At 33.0% G+C, this 18,757-nt stretch overlaps 1 protein-coding gene across 1 annotated transcript; it reads right to left on the reverse strand.

Annotated features, from left to right (window-relative positions):
- Positions 1 to 13,166: 13,166 nt before the first annotated feature.
- Positions 13,167 to 16,992, reverse strand: LOC127111162 (protein DETOXIFICATION 16). The gene is made up of 8 exons (XM_051046178.1): positions 16,473 to 16,992; positions 14,918 to 15,468; positions 14,705 to 14,791; positions 14,550 to 14,606; positions 14,160 to 14,398; positions 13,809 to 13,927; positions 13,641 to 13,727; positions 13,167 to 13,524 (listed from the first exon to the last, which is right to left on the reverse strand). Exons 1-8 carry the CDS (start codon positions 16,716 to 16,718, stop codon positions 13,465 to 13,467), a joined length of 1,446 nt encoding a protein of 481 aa, XP_050902135.1. The 5' UTR covers positions 16,719 to 16,992; the 3' UTR covers positions 13,167 to 13,464.
- Positions 16,993 to 18,757: the final 1,765 nt, after the last annotated feature.

The following is an 18,757-nucleotide window of genomic DNA, read 5'->3' on the forward strand; positions in this document are numbered from 1 at the left end:
TCCCAAACCCGATCTGGTTATGTAAGACCCCAATTTTGACCCTAAGATCCCTCATGCAATCTCATCATATGCATTAGCATTGGGATCATACCTTCGCATTCTCCTTACCTCTCTTTCATTGGGTTTGTTTTGGGAGAGATCACCAAACACCATGTTATTGTATCATACTTGTATATTATCATTTCACTAACCAAAATACCAAAAATACATCTTTGTTATTTGCCTAACTCTTTTGTAGGAAAGGCATGATCACCATTGATCTATCAATTTCACATCTAGGGTTTGAGACCCTCATTGCCAAGATCTCAACCAAGGAATGATCCACAAAGGCTCTAAGCATCATATATGAGTCCCAATGATCTTTGCATGTTATTTTAATCAAGATTTTTTCAAGATTTTGGAGTTGGTTTGCCTTGGAAACCCTAGTTTGTCTAGGTATCTTGAGTAACTTCTTCAACAAGCTTCCTCATCAATTGATAAAATTTCTCAAGGGCCACTTCAAAATTCATAATCTTATGCATATATGATCTACCATGATCCTAAAAAGTAAATATAATTGCAAGTAGGCAAGTTGGTTGAGGGTGGTTGGCCAGATGGATTCATCCGATCAAAACTAGGTCTCCCTAGACGCTATCTCCTACAATTTTCATCATATAAAAATGATTCCAAGAGAAACGTTACTCTAAATAACACTCAAAATAACTTTCATGTTTAGGTATAGAGCTAATTTTGATTGGAAAGTCATTTTCCATGTTGAAATATTATAGGTCATTTTGTCTAAACCCTAATTTGAAAGTCAACTTCCCAAGGCCATAACTTGCTCAATTTTTATGAGATGAAAGATTTTCAAGTTACACATTAAAATTCAAGATGTCTAATTCAACTTTTATGTTTGGAGTGAGAGATAAATCAACTTTTATGAGCATGTGATATGAGGATACATTATAGGTCATTTTGGACCAATACCATTGAACAAGTGATTTTCCTCAACTTCAAAAATGCATAACTCTTTCATTCCAAATCCAAATGATGTCAAGTTGGTTACCATTGTGAAGGTCTTTGAAATATCTACAACTTTGATGAAGACACTTTTCTCATTTGGAGCTCACATAAAAGGTTTAGTAAGGTAGAACATTGAAGTATATGACTTGACACTTATAAAATTTTCCAACATGTTGAAATTTCCAAACTTCCACCTCAAAATTCACCATGATACAAGTTCCAAATGGAAAAGTGTTCAACATAAGAGTTGTTCCTCTTGATCTAATATTTCCAAAGAGTCCTAATTAATTCATTTTGGATCAAGTTTTCTAGGGTTGCACATGGTGTTAACGGGCCTGCATCAATTGGCAAAATCAAAACTTCAAATGATCATTTCACATTGCCTTGTCAATCAAGCTTGATTCAGACCTTATTTCAGTTGGTTTTGGACCTTAGTGCATTACTTCATGGGCATGTACACGCCCATGCAAGCTTGAACATGACATTTCCAAATTTGGAAGAAATTGCAAGTGTGCAAATAACACTTGAATTTGCTATAAATAGAGACCCTCTGAGCTCATTTCAAGGGATCCTTGCGCGTCAGCTTTGCCTCCACTCTTCAAACCCTCACAATTCAAAGAAAAACCTGATAATTTTTACTTGAAATTTGAGTTTGAATCTCACTGTTTGGAGATTCAAAGACTCCAGGATCTAAAGCTTCTTACCATTCCTAATCCACTTTTGCAAGCTATTGGAGCAAGATCAAACAAGAATCGAAGCAAGAGAGATCAAGTTCTACACAACATTGAAGGTATTTTCCATATTTTTTCTTCTCTTCGATTCTCACTCAATTCTCATCAATTCTCTTGGATCTTTGATTGTCTAAGTCCTACCAATGTAGGCAAGAAGATTGAGTTGCTTTGAGGTCAAATCGAAGCAACTCAGTTGACACACCTCAAAATTCAACTCCTCATATCTTTCTATATATTTGGAGTTAGTTAAAATTGAGGTGAGATTCGTGCTCTACGCTATTTTTTCTTTCAGATCATGTCCTCCTTTTTCATTTATGTCATGGTAATGATTGGACCAGTCCGGCCAAGGTCACCTAAGAAGACGACTGGCGCTTTGCTCCGGCAATAAGGTGGCGTGGTCCTGAACCATTGATCCAGTTTAAAATGTTTTAATCACAAGCGTTGGTTTGGATGACCAGTTGTGTGGCGCACTGACTAAGTTCCATCATGGAATGCGCGTTTGTGTCCACTTGATCTGCCACCTCAATTAATGAAGGAGATCAAGTGGTCCACGTTTTTTTTTGTATTTTCTGATTTTCATTTTATTCCTTTGATTTTTATTAATTCATATTAATTTTAATATTGATCCAAAAAAAATGAGAGCTTCACCAAAAAAATTTAAATAAAATCCTCTTCCATATTTTGAATTAAAATTATTTTTTGGATCATTAATAATATTTTTTATAATTTAATTGATTTTGTGATTATTTTTAATTGTTTAAAAATACTTTTAAGTTTCTAAAAATTCTGAAATTTTTTCTCCAAGGTCCTTTGACCTTGTTTGACATGTGATAAATCTCATGGCCATTTCTTTGGTGTTTTGATGAGGTTTTAAGAAATTGACCAATCATATTTAATTTAATGCATTATTTTTAGTATTTTTTAAATTGAATAATTGTCAAATAACTGTGTTGAGCCATTTTGATTGACTTTGGAAGTTTGACTTGTGTTGTTAGGCCTTGGTCAAGGTTGATTTGACTTTGCTAGGTTAAGATCATTGAATTTAGGGGATTGATGGAATGTACATTCCATCTCCCAAAATGAATGAATGATCTTAATTTGGTTAAAGTCCTCCTTTGTCCAATTTGAGTTTGATCTATCTTCCCTCCCTCTTTATCTCATTCCTCTTCTTTATGCATTCATGTCATGGACCTATGATATCTCTACATCCTAAGGCTAGTTGATTGCAAAATCAACATAAGTATGGATGAGATTAGGCCACCACGTTTGCATATTCTTTTTGTGTGTGGTATGTTTCATGAGCATAGTCCATTATACTATGTCTCTAACATGCATTAACACCAAAATTCTACTGCCCGACCTCAAATAGTTGTGACTTCTACATAAGTCCAATTATGATTGCTTAACATAGCGCTAAATTTTGACATAAAAGGCATAGCATTCTAGTTAGTGAGATTGTAAGTCTCCCCTCTTTCATGGTATTGTGTGGAAACTTGGCATTTTTTCCTTCTTTTGGAATATGTCTTGGTTCAAGGATCCATGCTTGTGATAAGTGGGTTGAGTGTTCTCTAAAGAATGACTTAAAAATAAAAAAAGCAAAAATAATACTAACTTCTAACTCATTAACAACTAACATTTAGTTTCAAGTCATTTACTTTAATGCACTTTATTTTTTAAGCCTTATTCATTTGTCATCATTCATACCATTCTAATTGTTTATGATAATGTCTATTTTTTTTACTTTGTCCACTTGGACCATATTTGTGTGATATATTTTGTTTGTGTATATTGTGTTTGGTTGTTTGGTTTTTGACCATTAATGTACATAATAAGAACAAAAACCCTAAAAAAACATCTTGTGTGAACTGTTGGTTTGATCTGAGACTTTTGGACTTGGAATTTAGGCAACACTCCCTATGCAAAGGACTTGGCCAATGCCAACTTTCATGTAACCAAGTGCTTATAATTTGAAACTTCATCTGATACATCATTGAAGATCCATTTGAGTTCATCTACAACATGATCATTGTGAAGTTGTTATTTTGAACATGTGACTTGTGGCATTGAGGAATTCATCTGCTACATGGGCAAATTTGAAGAAGATCATGGAGTTGCTAAGCTTGGATGTGGCTATCTTTATTTGATGCCTTTCTCTTCATGTTTATATATTGTGCATTGTTTGTTGCTTGATTCTAATGTCCAAGGGAATTTGGGTTTCTATATGACACTCTTGTCTATTGGATTGCAGCCCATTGGTCAGATCTTTTCAACTCTCAACTTTTAAATTTGTGCTTAGGATTAGTCCCTTCATCTCCTCCTCGTTTCTTTAATTTCAAAATCTCTCCATCTTGCTTTTAAAATCTTCTTTGCTTGTGCTTGTTTTTCTAAACTTAGATCCTTTGAAAATTAGAAACTTTGGCCTTATGCCATTGCATTTTCAAACTTCTTTTCTTAAATCAAACTTGTAAATAGACTTAACTATACTTGACTTAAAAAGATAGTGTCATGTCGGAGGTATATTTAATAGAAAAAAATTTATACTACAAAAACTAAAATCAATGTGAGCTAAATTGTTAGTTGCATAGGAAAATCTAATAAGAATTGTAATTATTAGATTATTTGAAAGAAAAAAAAACTAAAATCAAAATCAAAGTGGCTTGTAATTAGGGAGCTTTTTGCATCAATAGAAAATGGATCATCTTTCATTTAAAATTGCAAGAACCCGCACACAATAAATTTGCAAATACCTAAATTTAAAATATATTTAGTGGTTTTGATCCACATATTTAATTTTGAAACCCTAAATTTATTGAATTTGAAATTGAATTTTGTGTTTGTGAAGGTTGTTGAGTTGGGTGGAAATGCAGCACGTGATAACAAGAAAAATAGGATTAGTCCAAGGCATTTGTTGATCCATAGATTCAGGAAGGCCATGAAGTTTGAACATATTATCCAGAAATAATTGTGCCACGTCTAGGCCTGTCAACTACTACAAAATTGATGATATCCTTAGTCATTCCCTTCCAAAATAAAAGAGATTTGACTCTATTTGTAGTAACATATCTACCTAAATGGCCCCCTTACAATTGAGTTGTGTAACCATTGTAAAATGGACTCCTTGATGCTAGGGTTGAAACCAATCACTAGTTTAACATTTCTTGCCAAAATCCTTCATAAATATTCTGTAATATCCAAACAAACCTAAGAATATGGTGCTAGCAAATGGCCAAGAGTTCACAGTTTGAATTTTGAGAGGATCAGTGGACACATCCTATTTGGTAATGAAGTGACTAAGATACTCTACCCTAGGTAAAGCAAAAGCACACTTAGGCTTGTTTAAAACCAAGTGATTTTCCCTAATAGTTTGGAAGATTAAATTTAAGTGGACAAGGTGGTCCTATAATGCCTGACTGTATACGAGTAAGTCATCAAAGAAGACAATAAAAATTGTCGTAGGAAAGGTTTAAACACCTGATTCATAAGTGCTTGGAATGTGGCAGGTGCATTTGTGAGCCCAAAGGGCATGACCATGTATTCAAAATGGCCGTTGTGTGTCTTGAAAGTTTTATGTTCCTCTCCTTGAGCAATGCGTAGCTGATGGTTCCTTGAATACATATCTAACTTAGAAAAAATAGAGGGGCCAAGGAGCTTATCCAGTAGATCTTCAATTAAGGGAATCGGAAATTGTCACTTCATTAAGCCTTCGAAAATCCACACACATGCGCCAAGAACCATCCTTATTGTGAACCAAAATAGTGGGAGAGGCAAAAGGACTGTTGTTATGATGAACAATACCTTGATCCAACATTTCTTAGACAACTTTGTCAATAACATCTTTTTGCACCAAAGAAAACAATAAGGTCTCATATTTAAGGGTTGAGTGACCTCTTTGATGGGAATCTTGTGATCAAAACCTGCACGAGGTGGAGGTAAATTTCATTCGCAATTTGTCAAAATGCCAAAGAATATGACCCAAGGATTGCAGCCATTGGATTCCTAAAATCAAATCACAACAAACCAGCGGTAAAACAATGACATCTGCAATGAAATGTACTTGTTGTAACTGCCACTTAAAGCCTCTATAAATGAAAGCAACCTCCAATTTATGACCATCCCCTCTTGTTACTTTTAAATGAGAAATAACCTCTAACTAGCACCCCAGAGCTTTTGCAATTTCTAAGTCCAAGAAGTTATGTGTGCTGCCACTATCAAGCAAGATATGAATCAGTATCTTGTTATGTAACCATGTAATCCACATAGTCTGGAAGTCCAGGTTTGTTTCATGAGCATAGTTCATTATACTATGTCTCTAACATGCATTAACACCAAAATTCTATTGCCCGACCTCAAATAGTTGTGACTTCTACATAAGTCCAATTACGATTGCTTAACATAGCGCTAAATTTTGACATAAAAGGCATAGCATTCTAGTTAGTGAGATTGTAAGTCTCCCCTCTTTCATGGTATTGTGTGGAAACTTGGCCTTTTTTACTTCCTTTGGAAGATTTCTTGGTTCAAGGATCCATGCTTGTGATAAATGGGTTGAGTGTTCTCCAAAGAATGACTTAAAAATAAAAAAATAAAGCAAAAGCAATACTAACTTCTAACTCATTAACAACTAACATTTAATTTTAAGTCATTTACTTTAATGCACTTTATTTTTTAAGCCTTATTCATTTGTCGTTATTCATACCATTCTAATTGTTTATGATAATGTCTTTTTTTTTACTTTGTCCACTTGGACCATATTTGTGTGATATATTTTCTTTGTGTTTGTTTGTTTGGTCTTTGACCATTAATGTACATAATAAGAACAAAAGCCCTAAAAAACATCTTGTGTGGACTGTTGGTTTGATCTGAGACTTTTGACTTAGAATTTAGGCAACACTCCCTATGCAAAGGACTTGGCCAATGCCAAATTTCATGTAACCAAGTCCTTGTAAATTGAAACTTCATCTGATACATCATTAAAGATCCATTTGAGTTCATCTACAACATGATCATTGTGAAGTTGTTATTTTGAACCTGTGACTTGTGGCATTGAGGAATTCATCTGCTACATGGGCAAATTTGAAGAAGATCATGGAGTCTCTAAGCTTGGATGTGGCTATATTTATTTGATGTCTTTCTCTTCAAGTTGATATATTATGCATTGTTTGTTGCTTGATTCTAATGTCCAAGGGAATTTTGGTTTCTATATGACACTCTTGTCTATTGGATTGCAGCCCATTGGTCAGATCTTTTCAACTCTCAACTTTTAAATTTGTGCTTAGGATTAGTCCCTTCATCTCCTCCCCGTTTCTTTAATTTCAAAATCTCTCCATCTTGTTTTTAAAATCTTCTTTGCTTGTGCTTGTTTTTCTAAACTTAGATCCTTTGAAAATTAGAAACCTTGGCCTTATGCCATTGCATTTTCAAACTTCTTTTCTTAAATCAAACTTGTAAATAGACTTAACTATACTTGACTTAAAAATTTCAAAAGCCAAAAAAGGAATTAACTCATTCAAACCATTTTTAGGTCTCTGTGCCTTTCAAACTTAATTTTTTGTTAAAAAGCAATACATCTACTTTGAAATTTATACCACGAACTACGAGTTTTGATCCCTCATTTTTATGTTGGTACGTACGTACAAGTCCGAAGGTCTTGTCAAACACAAAAATATAATTAATGAATTCTTTTCTCATCCCCCCATTTTATTTTCTTGCATACATCATTTGTACAAAATACATATGCACACAAAAAAGGGCTCCCTAGGAGTACATAGGACACTTTGGGTGTTAACACCTTCCCTCTGTGTAACCAACCCCCTTACCTGTAATCTCTGACATTTTATTAGTTTTGATTTGAAAACTTCTTATTTTTGGGTTTTGTTCGTACTTTTCCCTTTTCCCTTGGAAACAATAAAAGCGCGGTGGCGACTCTTTTTATTTGATGTCTAGCTTATCCATAGCTTGATGATCATGAATTTACCGCTATAGGTTACAATGACCAGTTTCCTTTTTTTGTGGGTTTTATTGATATTTTCCCGTTCCATTTTCAGGAATAAATAAGGTTCGGTGGCGACTCTATTTTATTTTATTTCGAGCGTTCCTTACGCTCAGGTATTTTTCACGCCACGACAAGTAGGATACCACAAAACTGGAGCATACATGATATTCAATTCAATCAATGAAAAAATCAAAATGAGTTAAGATATTGTGATTGATGAAAGTTCTTCCTGGGATTGGAATTCTGGTGATGCAATTATCAAGCCTTTGATGAGTTATGGCATCAAATAAGAAACCGAAGAAGTCAAAGTCTAAGTAGTTGCTAATATTCCAGACACAATCTAAGTTGAATAGGGTGTGGCTAGCATAAGCCAAAGATCTCAAAGAACCAGAGTACTCCCAACAAGGCTTCAAGACTATGAATTGGTTGGTGATGATGAAGTCACACCAGATGGAGATTTTGTTCATTTTTCCTTACTTACAAGTGTTGAACTAATCAACTATTGCAAGGCCTAAAAAGATAAACAATGGAAGGAAGCTATGGTCGAAGAGTTACAAGTGATCGAAAGGAACAATACATGGGAGCTAGTTGAATTTCCAACACACACAAAAGCTATCAAAATGAAGTGGTTGTTCAAACTAAAGCACAATCATGATGGGTCGATTGCAATATACAAGGCAAGATTAGTAACTCGGGGATTTCTTCAGTGATTAAGACTCGAGTACTCTGAAGTATGAGCACCAGTAGCAAGATTGGAGAATGTTCGATTGGTGGTAGCCTTGGCATGCAAGCAAGGTTGGTCGACATTTCACTTAGATCTGAAATAAGTATTTTTGAATAGTCCCCTAGATGAAGTCATGTATGTCACACAACCTCCTGGGTTTGTGATACAAGAGGAAGCGAGGAAATTGTACAAGTTGCACAAAACCCTTTTATGGTCTCAAGCAGGTACTTAGGGCATGGAAAAAGAAGATCAACTCATACTTGTTCGAATTGGGATTCATCAAATGCAAGTCTAAGTATGGTGTCTATGTTCAGGTTATGGAACAAGATGTAACAATCATCTGATTATATGTCGATGACTTGCTATTAACTGGAAATAACATGGAAAACTTGTTGAAGTTCAAATAGCTGATGAAAAGGGAATTTCAAATTTCAGATGTGGGAAAATTTTCTTATTTCCTAGGCATGGAATTTCAAATGTCTAAGCAAGGTATGGTGATATATCAAAGAAAGTATGTCAAAGAAATACTCAAGAGATTCAAGGTGGAAGACTTGAATCCTGCATCCTCACTTGTCGAATCAAATATGAAACTGGAGAAACATGGAGAGGGGGACAAGGTCGACGCTACTTTATTCAAACAAATTATAGGATCTCTGAGGTATGTGTGAAATAGTATATCTGATATAGATTTCTCATTCGGATTAGTGAGCAAATACATGGATGAACAAAAGGTGTCGCACATGAAGGTTGCAAGAAGAATCCTAATATACTTAAAATGATCAATAAATTGTGGGATCTTATTTCGATGAGATTCTGAAAGTAAAGAAGTTGTGACTAGTTTATATTCAGATGTTGATTAGTGTGGAGATAAGGAAGACCGAAGAAGCACAACTAGTTACTTCTTTCAAGTATTTGATGCCCAAATCTCATGGTGCTCGAGAAAGCAACCTGTGATGGCATTATCATCATGTGAGACTGGATATATAGCAGGATCTTATGCTGCTTGTCAAGCATTTTGGATCAGATCTGTGCTAGAAGAGATGGAGGTTAAAGGGAAGAAACTTTTGGTGTTGCAGATCGACAACAAGTCAGTTGTTAATCTTGTAAAGAATCAAGTTATGCATGAAAAGAGTAACAACATTGAAGCTAGGTTTCATTTCCTAAGGGAGAAGGTAAACCATGGTGAACTTGAAGTGAGATATTACTCGAGTAAAGCATAGTTGGTTGACATTTTCACCAAAGGGCTGAAGATCGATAGATTCCTAACTTTGAGAAAGAAATTAGGAATAGGTTAGATCGACTATGATTAGTTTGTGTTCGACAACTTGGATTATAAGGGGTATGTTGTGATATAATCCAAGTTGCAGCCCAAGCCCAAGTTAATATGGTTAAGATTTGTTATGTTAGTTACTTAGTATACAAGTAATATAGTTATATATACACACATATTTTATAATTCAATTATATAGTTTTTTCAATAATAACAATTCAGCAATTACTCTTTATTCTCTCTCTGATTCCTTCTCTCACTCAACGTGTCTCACGCATTAACACAAACCTACATATATTTTTTCTTTCAAGTAAAATATTCCTTTTTCTTTCACATTATTGTCTATATTACAGTTCATAATAAATTATTATAATATAACTTTTTAATTATATATTTCAAAAAAATGAATATAATTAAAATTCAATATAAATTAAATAAAAATTAATTTATAACTGTACTAGAATTTGAAGAAAATCACTTAAAACTCTTGTTGGTTTACCTACAAATATCCTGGACTATGTCCAGATGTCACAAATAAAATAATTTAAAAAAAAACAAATTTTTTGCACTTCAAAACCATTCTCCTGACATATACTAATGTTACTTGAACATCATGTATCATTCAAAGATATTGATAGCGTCAAAAAAGTATACATAATCCACAATCATTTTCTACACCACAAGGCTAATAATTTAGGGTTCATCATAATTTTCTAACATATAATTCATAATCAATTTATTAATTTAGCTTGTTATGTACTTTTAAGTGTGATGTCCCTTAATGGATAGTCAATGACATGTTTTAGATTTTGCTGCTTAAGTTCATACAATTACAAATAAATATCACCTTCATTGATAAAAAAGAAAGAAAAAATTTGATGTTGATAAGGAGAATTATGGATTTGATAGATGATATATTTGAGTTTAAGAAAATGACGAATTTACGTGCTTTGAATTGAAGATATATCAAACAACATTTTGTTTTTATTTAACACGTTTTTTTTGAAATTTTGGCTTGAAAAAATTTATAAGTTTTGAATAGAATTTTTTAATTTAGGAAGTAACTTGTGAGTGTTAGGCGCTTTCATAGAAGTTTGTCTTCAGGGTTGTAACTTGAGATACATGTAATCACCAATAGCGTAAAATTTGTCACTCATGTGTTTGTTTGCTTGCTGAATCGTTTGATTTTGAATGGAATTTGAGAAGCTTAACGACTTCATCCCTTGTAGTTAAAGACCTGTCCACTTAACTGGTGGAAGAAGAACCAGAAATATAAGGCATGTGGATATGAGGTGGTTGTCAAACAAGACCCCTCATGTGAAGAGGGGTCTTGTTTGAGATCATTAATAATCTCCTTGAGTGTGTAATCTTGTTACAAATCCAATTGAATAATTCCCATAAGTCATTACCAGCATTTCTAAGAGCCAAAGCCAATAATTCATAACCTTCCTTCCTAGACAAGGCATCGGCGGCTAGATTTGAATACCATTCCTTATATTGTATCTCAAAGTTAAACCCTAACAGTTTAGAGACCCAGACTTGCTGAAATGGTGTGTTGAGTTTTTGGTCCCACATGTACTTGATACTCTTCTGATCAGTCTTGATGATGAATGGTGCATGTGCTTGGTAAGCTCCCCATTTCTGCACTGCATATACAATGGCCAAAAGTTCTCTTTCATAACATTGCATGTTGCTTTGGTCCTAAGGATTTGATGATATATGCAATAGGATAGGATGGTGATCCTGCATTAACATAACTCCAATATCTTTGCCAGAAGCATCAGTTTCCACTGTGAATGGTTTTGCAAAATTAGGCAAGCTGAGAGCAGGAGCAGAAGTAAGTGCTTATTTCAATGTAAGAAAAGCTTGTGTGGCTACTCCAAAGGAAATTGTCTTTTTAAAGTAAATCGGTTAGAGATTTGGCAATCTTGCCAAAATCCTTCATAAATATTCTGTAATATCCAAGCAAACCTAAGAACCCTCTTAGTTGTTTAATGGTGCTAGGAAATGGCCAAGAGTTCACAGTTTGAATTTTGTGAGGATCACTGGACACATCCTATTTGATAATGAAGTGACTAAGATACTCTACCCTAGGTAAAGCAAAAGCACACTTAGGCTTGTTTAAAACCAAGTGATTTTCCCTAATAGTTTGGAAGATTAAATTTAAGTGGACAAGGCGGTCCTATAATGCCTGACTGTATACGAGTAAGTCATCAAAGAAGACAATAAAAATTGTTGTAGGAAAGGTTTAAACACCTGATTCATAAGTGCTTGGAATGTGGCAGGTGCATTTGTGAGCCCAAAGGGCATGACCATGTATTCAAAATGGCCATTGTGTGTCTTGAAAGTTTTATGTTCCTCTCCTTGCGCAATGCGTAGCTGATGGTTCCTTGAATGCATATCTAACTTAGAAAAAATAGAGGAGCCAAGGAGCTCATCCCGTAGATCTTCAATTAAGGGAATTGGAAATTGTCACTTCATTAAGCCTTCGAAAATCCACACACATGCGCCATGAACCATCCTTTTTGCGAACCAAAATAGTGGGAGAGGCAAAAAGGACTGTTGTTATGATGAACAATACCTTGATCCAACATTTCTTAGACAATTTTGTCAATAACATCTTTTTGCACCAAAGAAAACGATAAGGTCTCATATTTAAGGGTTGAGTGACCTCTTTGATGGGAATCTTGTGATCAAAACCTGCACGAGGTGGAGGTAAATTCCATTCGCAATTTGTCAAAATCCCAAAGAATATGACCCAAGGATTGCAGCCATTGGATTCCTAAAATCAAATCACAACAAACCAGCGGTAAAACAATGACATCTGCAATGAAATGTGCTTGTTCTAACTGCCACTTAAAGCCTCTATAAATGAAAGCAACCTCCAATTTACGACCACCCCGTCTTGTTACTTTTAAATGAGAAATAACCTCTAACTTGCACCCCAGAGCTTTTGCAATTTCTAAGTCCAAGAAGTTATGTGTGCTGCCACTATCAAGCAAGATATGAATCAGTATCTTGTTATGTAACCATGTAATCCACATAGTCTGGAAGTTAGAAACACTTGTCAAAACTTGCAGAGACAGTTGAGGATTGTTAAAACCTGGAGAGTCCCCCAAGTAAAGGAAGAAGAAGAAGAAGAAAGTGTTGTTATGTTAAAAAGTACAATCCAGCTAATACACCTAACCATGTGCTAGCACAATTTAAGGGATATGACACTTCCATAAAAGACAAAATTGAAATAACATTTAATTGGAAATCTGTCACACCTTAGGGTCAGTCATCCAACAAAGTTTTTGCGTCCTAAAAGTCTAATCCTCAAATTAAAAGAACCTAACTGATTGTTCAACCCCGTGTATGATCTTTTTAGTCCAGTGAGGATCAACAATTATTACTAATAATTACTAATAATTACTAATTATAAATAGACGCTATTTGCACCAGACAGTGTGAATTTTTATCGATACCAAATTTGAATTCATCTTATATCTCATGGGACAATTACATTTGAATCCTATTACATCAAAATTGGAAGTATTATCATGCATTTTCATCAATACCTTTTTGCCATTGGATCTGAATGCAAGATTCAAATGAACACACTTGCACACAGATCCAACAACTCTGAAACTACTGCATATATAGGACCCGATTGTGTATCTTGATGTTACATATTTTCAGTAACATATATCATACTCATGCCCATGTGTATCAATACACTAAGAAAACTAAACAAAAATAATATTCATCATGAGACTAAGCTCTCTGTTGTTATAGAATCATTGACTCTATCGGTAGCCTTATTTGCCTGAATAAATGAAATCAGAAAAAACAAAGGCATGTGTCAGCACCAAATAATGCATCGCACGAATATTTATTAAAAGAATGAAAGAAATCATTAAGAAAAGTGAAGAAAATTTTCACCTCTTTCTCCCAATCCGTGCGTATCGTAATGATCATTAGAGCAAATACTTGAGTAATGAGAGCACATGTGATCCCCAGCCACAGACCCTACAATAATTGTATTTATTAGCAAGTTGAACCAAACCATATGATCACAATTTTGGCTAAGAGATTAACAGTTGTATATACCTTCCCGCCAATATGCAATACAAAAGCTAATAAAATGGCAGCCGGAATCCCAACTAAATAGTATGCTCCAAGATTGACATAAGCACCAATTTTCTGCCAACCACATCCTCTAGCAGTGCCTGAATCATAGATTAAAAGGAGAAACTTTGTAACGAATGAATAGCGATCATAAGCCACTATGCTTGCAATATTTATTTAATACATGGGAAGTTTCCTCTTTACGAAGTTTAAAAAAGAAATCATCTAGCTCATGCTTATGCTACAAGCAAGAAGGAAATCTTAATCTGAATCAATAAGAAAAAAATGGCTTACGAAGAGAAGAAACTAAAAGTTATTGGGAATAAGAGAAACCTGAAAGAACACATTGCAGTCCATCCAGGAAGTTGGATACAGCAAGAATTGGCAACATAGTTGCTACATATTTGACAACTTCTTCTTCATTGCTATAAGCATAGCCCCATATATTGCGTATTAGTAGTATCACTGCTCCGACCAAGATGCTCTCAATCATGGCAATCACTACAACAACGCACACTGCCAAACGTGCAGCCCGTGGATTACCAGCACCGAGTTCATTCGAAACACGAATGCTGCAAGAATCATTCAACCACTTTAAAGCATGAGCAAATAGTTTATCATGGAAATAAGAAAGAGAACAAAGTTTTTGAGAGATTCGGCTTAAGTAAAATAATGAGACTGCTACTGAAGTCAAAACTGCATAAGAATTAAAAAGATCCTAACCTTATTGCTCCACTAAGTCCAAATGGGATCATCCAAATAGCCGCCGATGTATTCAAACTGACAAAACCAAGTTACGAATAATAAGTTGATGAAAATAATCATAATAATAATAAGTTCAATACAATATTAAAGAGAATCTCAAATACAAAACCTACCAGATAGAAAGTACTGATGTTTCTAACTTTGGATTTGGAAGAAGACCAGAAAGGAGAACCATTAATTCAAATGACCACATTTCCAAGCTGCTCGCCACAGACAATTTTCATAAAAAGAAATGGAAACAACATCAGAATCTCTAGGGACTTCAGCAAGAGTAGCCACATTATAAGCACTTTTCCTTTCAAAAAAGTATTAGAGAAAGTGATTACCAAACCATAAGAGCTGAAGGAATGGCAAGCTTCAAGAAAATAGGGATGTTGTTAAGTGCTAGTGCATCCTTGGAAAATCCAAGCCAAGTTTTTTTACATGAAGGAGAAAACTTGACATAGAGTGCGAGTATGGTAACATTGATCCAATAGGATATAGAGTTTGCTACGGCAGCCCCTCTGCCACCTAATCCAGACTTGTACACCATAAACCAACATAAAGGAAGGTGCAGTAATGTCGTAACTGCAGAGCTAAACATCATTGGAAATACAATATTTTGTGTCTGTAAGAATCTGTTGAGGCATTGTAGAAGACCGTAAGCAAAAAGGCATGGAACCATTAACTTAGCATAGTTGCCAGCTACTGCAGATATTTCAGGATCTTGGCCAAGTAAAATGAGAATGGATCTTGTGTTTGCCCAAATAACCGCAAGTGGAATCGCGACGATCATGAGAATTAACATTGCTCTCTGCATGTGTACTCCTAGCATGCGGTACTGCTTTGCCCCATATGATTGTCCACATAATGTGTCCAAGGCACTTGCCATTCCAACCTATTTAACCAAAACAAAAACAAACAAATTAAGTAACAAACAAAAGATTATTATCAATACTCTGGTTTCCCCATTAGAATAGAGTTGCTACTCTATTCACAAATGATTTACAATATTCAATAATGATCAACTCTACATTGTATTCTCCTATTTATACAAATAGCCATATAACAATTTCAACTAACTACTCTTAACTACTCTAATTAACCACTATTTTACATCCTAGAAAGGGTCTATGACTAATGATTAGTAGTAAGATGGAAAAAAAATCTTTCTCCTAGTTCAGTAATGAGTTCTTCCAAATTTTAGGAAACCAGACAATTGAACTAGGAGAGGATTCAAACACTAGTCATTGCAAGAGACTATGCCATCCCCAAACACTCTCGTAAACTATCTCCACTCTTATTTATAAGAAATAAAACGTATTTTTAGATTAATTAAATAATTAATATATGAATTGTGTCATGATTCAAGCAAAACAAAATAATTAAAGACCTTATTTAACTAATGACAAAGATTTTATGAATTCTATTTAAATATGTTTTAAGAGTATAACAAATTTTAAGTTTTGTGCAATAATTCTTTTACACGCTTAAAGACGTCAACACTTTAAAGTCAGTAACACGTGAACACTCTTTTCTAGTGATTTTCAAATAATGATTCGTCACATCACAAATTGTGGTGCTAGACCTAACTTCTAACTTTACTTCTCACAATAATTGAAGCCTAGCAAGTTTTTTTTGTAACATTAATTTGTCAAGAATATCTATACATAATTCCTATTACACGAGAAATAAAAAAGTAAACTATTAATATTGATTAACTTTTTAATAGAGGTAAAAAGTTAAAAATAAAAATAAAATAATAACACTTAAAAAAACAGAGAGGGAGTATCCGCCAACATCTCTCTAGAGATTCAAACAATGATACCAGTCACAAATATTTATACAGAATTAAAGAGAAAAAAAAGTCCATTAAGAATGGAAAAGGAGAGAAAAACTAACCAATAAACTGAAACCAGTGACAGTAGCAAAAGAAGTAGCCATGGAAGCACCAGAAAGAGCCAATTCACCAAGATGACCAACAAACATAACAGAAATAAGATTGATACCAAAATTCAAAAGCGTAACCGAAATTAACGGTCCCGATAGCCATAACTGTTTCGTCACTTCTGCAATCAACTCTCTTCTATCTTCTTCCTTGTTGATCCGTTTCGTTTCTTCATCAACCAATGGAGAGTGAAGAGACATTTTGTTGATTCTCTTCTCTTTCTCTCTCTATCGGCGTTCTTTATACAGTTTCTACAGCAATACTTAGTGTCAGAATGAATGGATGATTGATTTGAAAAATGGGTGCTCTAACTTGTGAACGTGTTTACAGGAAAGAAGGCCACCTTTCAACGAGTTGGATTAGAAAAATGTAAATGAATTATTTAAATAACTAGAAAGTGTAAAATAATATAAAAGTTATATCCGGATCTTTAAAGAATCCAAGTGAAGATAATCGAGGTCGATTAGAACATGTGAAATGAAATCTAACAATTTTGTTTTTTTTTATAAAAATATAGTATAAAACTATAGCGGGAAAAAAGGTGTTTTGGATTTTGTTCTTTGTATGGTTTAGAATCCAAAATGGACTTTTGCATAAAAAGGAATAAAAAATGGTTTGTGAAAGAGGAGTGTGGTAACGTGATTCATGCACTTTGTTTTTCTCTTTCTATGGGATTTGTTTAAATTAATTATGATTTCTTAGTTGTGGTATTGATTATTTTTATTTAGTATTAATGGTAACTAATATTCTAAATAGTACTAGTAGTACGATCTTATCATATTAAATTTCCTAAAAGTTTCTTTAACCAAAATTTCCTACCAAAGTTTATAATAAATAATTATAATTAATTAAATAAAAAATAAATACCATTAATTAATAGTAAATGATAAACTTATTAATTATTAATATTAGTAATAATTAATTAAATAATAAAAAATCCGGTTGAACTTTGTTCTAGATAGGAGTGTTCTAACCGAACAAATCCAATAAAAGAACGTAAACCAAACAAAACTAAACCAAAATTACAAAAAATCATATTTGATTCGGATGTGTTTAGGTCATTTTCTAACAAAACTGAATAGAACTGAATAGTTTTGTTTGGTTTGCAAATCGAACTAAACTAAATCAAACCGCATAATATTATAACTTAAACTTCACTTATCTCACCTATAACCTAAATATTCTCTTAATCATTTCAACATTCTCAAATCTCTTATAGTAATATCTTACATTCTTCTTATCATCTATGTAACCTGTGTCATACATCTTCTACTCTAATATTTTCTCTTTTATGATCTTTCTTTTTCATATTATCGTTTTTATGTTATTGTTTTTCTTTTCAATTATATTTTTATCGCACTTTTATTTTATAATCCAATGTCGCCCATCCCTAATTAATTAAGAGATTAATTAAATACAAAATTTTAAACAAATTAAATTAAACATCTATTTAGAAAAAAGTTACAACTTTTTTAAATCCCCCATTAATTATGTTCCCACGTTTCCATATTTATTATTTCAACAAATTCTTAAGCCAACTAAATTATAATGCCATCTGTAATGGATTCTTAGGGTATGTTTGAAACTGTTTTCAAAAATAGTTTTATAATTTTTAAAAATTGAAAAATAAAAAACTTGTTTGATACATTTGTTTCTCAAAATTATTTTTAAAAACACTTTTAAAATTCAGTATTTTAAAATCTAAAAAACTGAAACTATCAAAATATATTTTGATATTCAATTTTCAGTTTTACTTTTCAATTTTCAATTAAGATAAACTGAAAAAAAAAATACGGTTTCATTAATCCTATTATAATAATTACTTGCAATATTTTTTAATTACAATATTTCACTCTCAATCTATTATTAATGAAAATTAAAATCTCACTCTCAATTATTTTCTCTCTAATTAATCATTATTAAGTGAATGGTATATTTTATACATTAAGTGAATTATATATATATATATATATATATATATATATATATATATATATATATATATATATATATATATATATATATATTCAAACCAACACTCAAATATAATTTTTATACATTAAGTGAATTGTATATTTTATTATTAATTATTAAAAATATTTTAATGAACTTAAATGTATATTAGCTGAATTTTTATATTTTTAAAAAATATATCACAATTATTTTATTTAGTAAAACAGATTTTTAAAATATAGATTATCAAATAAGCTATATTGTTCTATTTAAAAAAAATTTTTTT

Source organism: Lathyrus oleraceus, chromosome 1, assembly GCF_024323335.1.
Source record: "Lathyrus oleraceus cultivar Zhongwan6 chromosome 1, CAAS_Psat_ZW6_1.0, whole genome shotgun sequence".
Taxonomy (NCBI): Eukaryota; Viridiplantae; Streptophyta; class Magnoliopsida; order Fabales; family Fabaceae; genus Lathyrus; species Lathyrus oleraceus.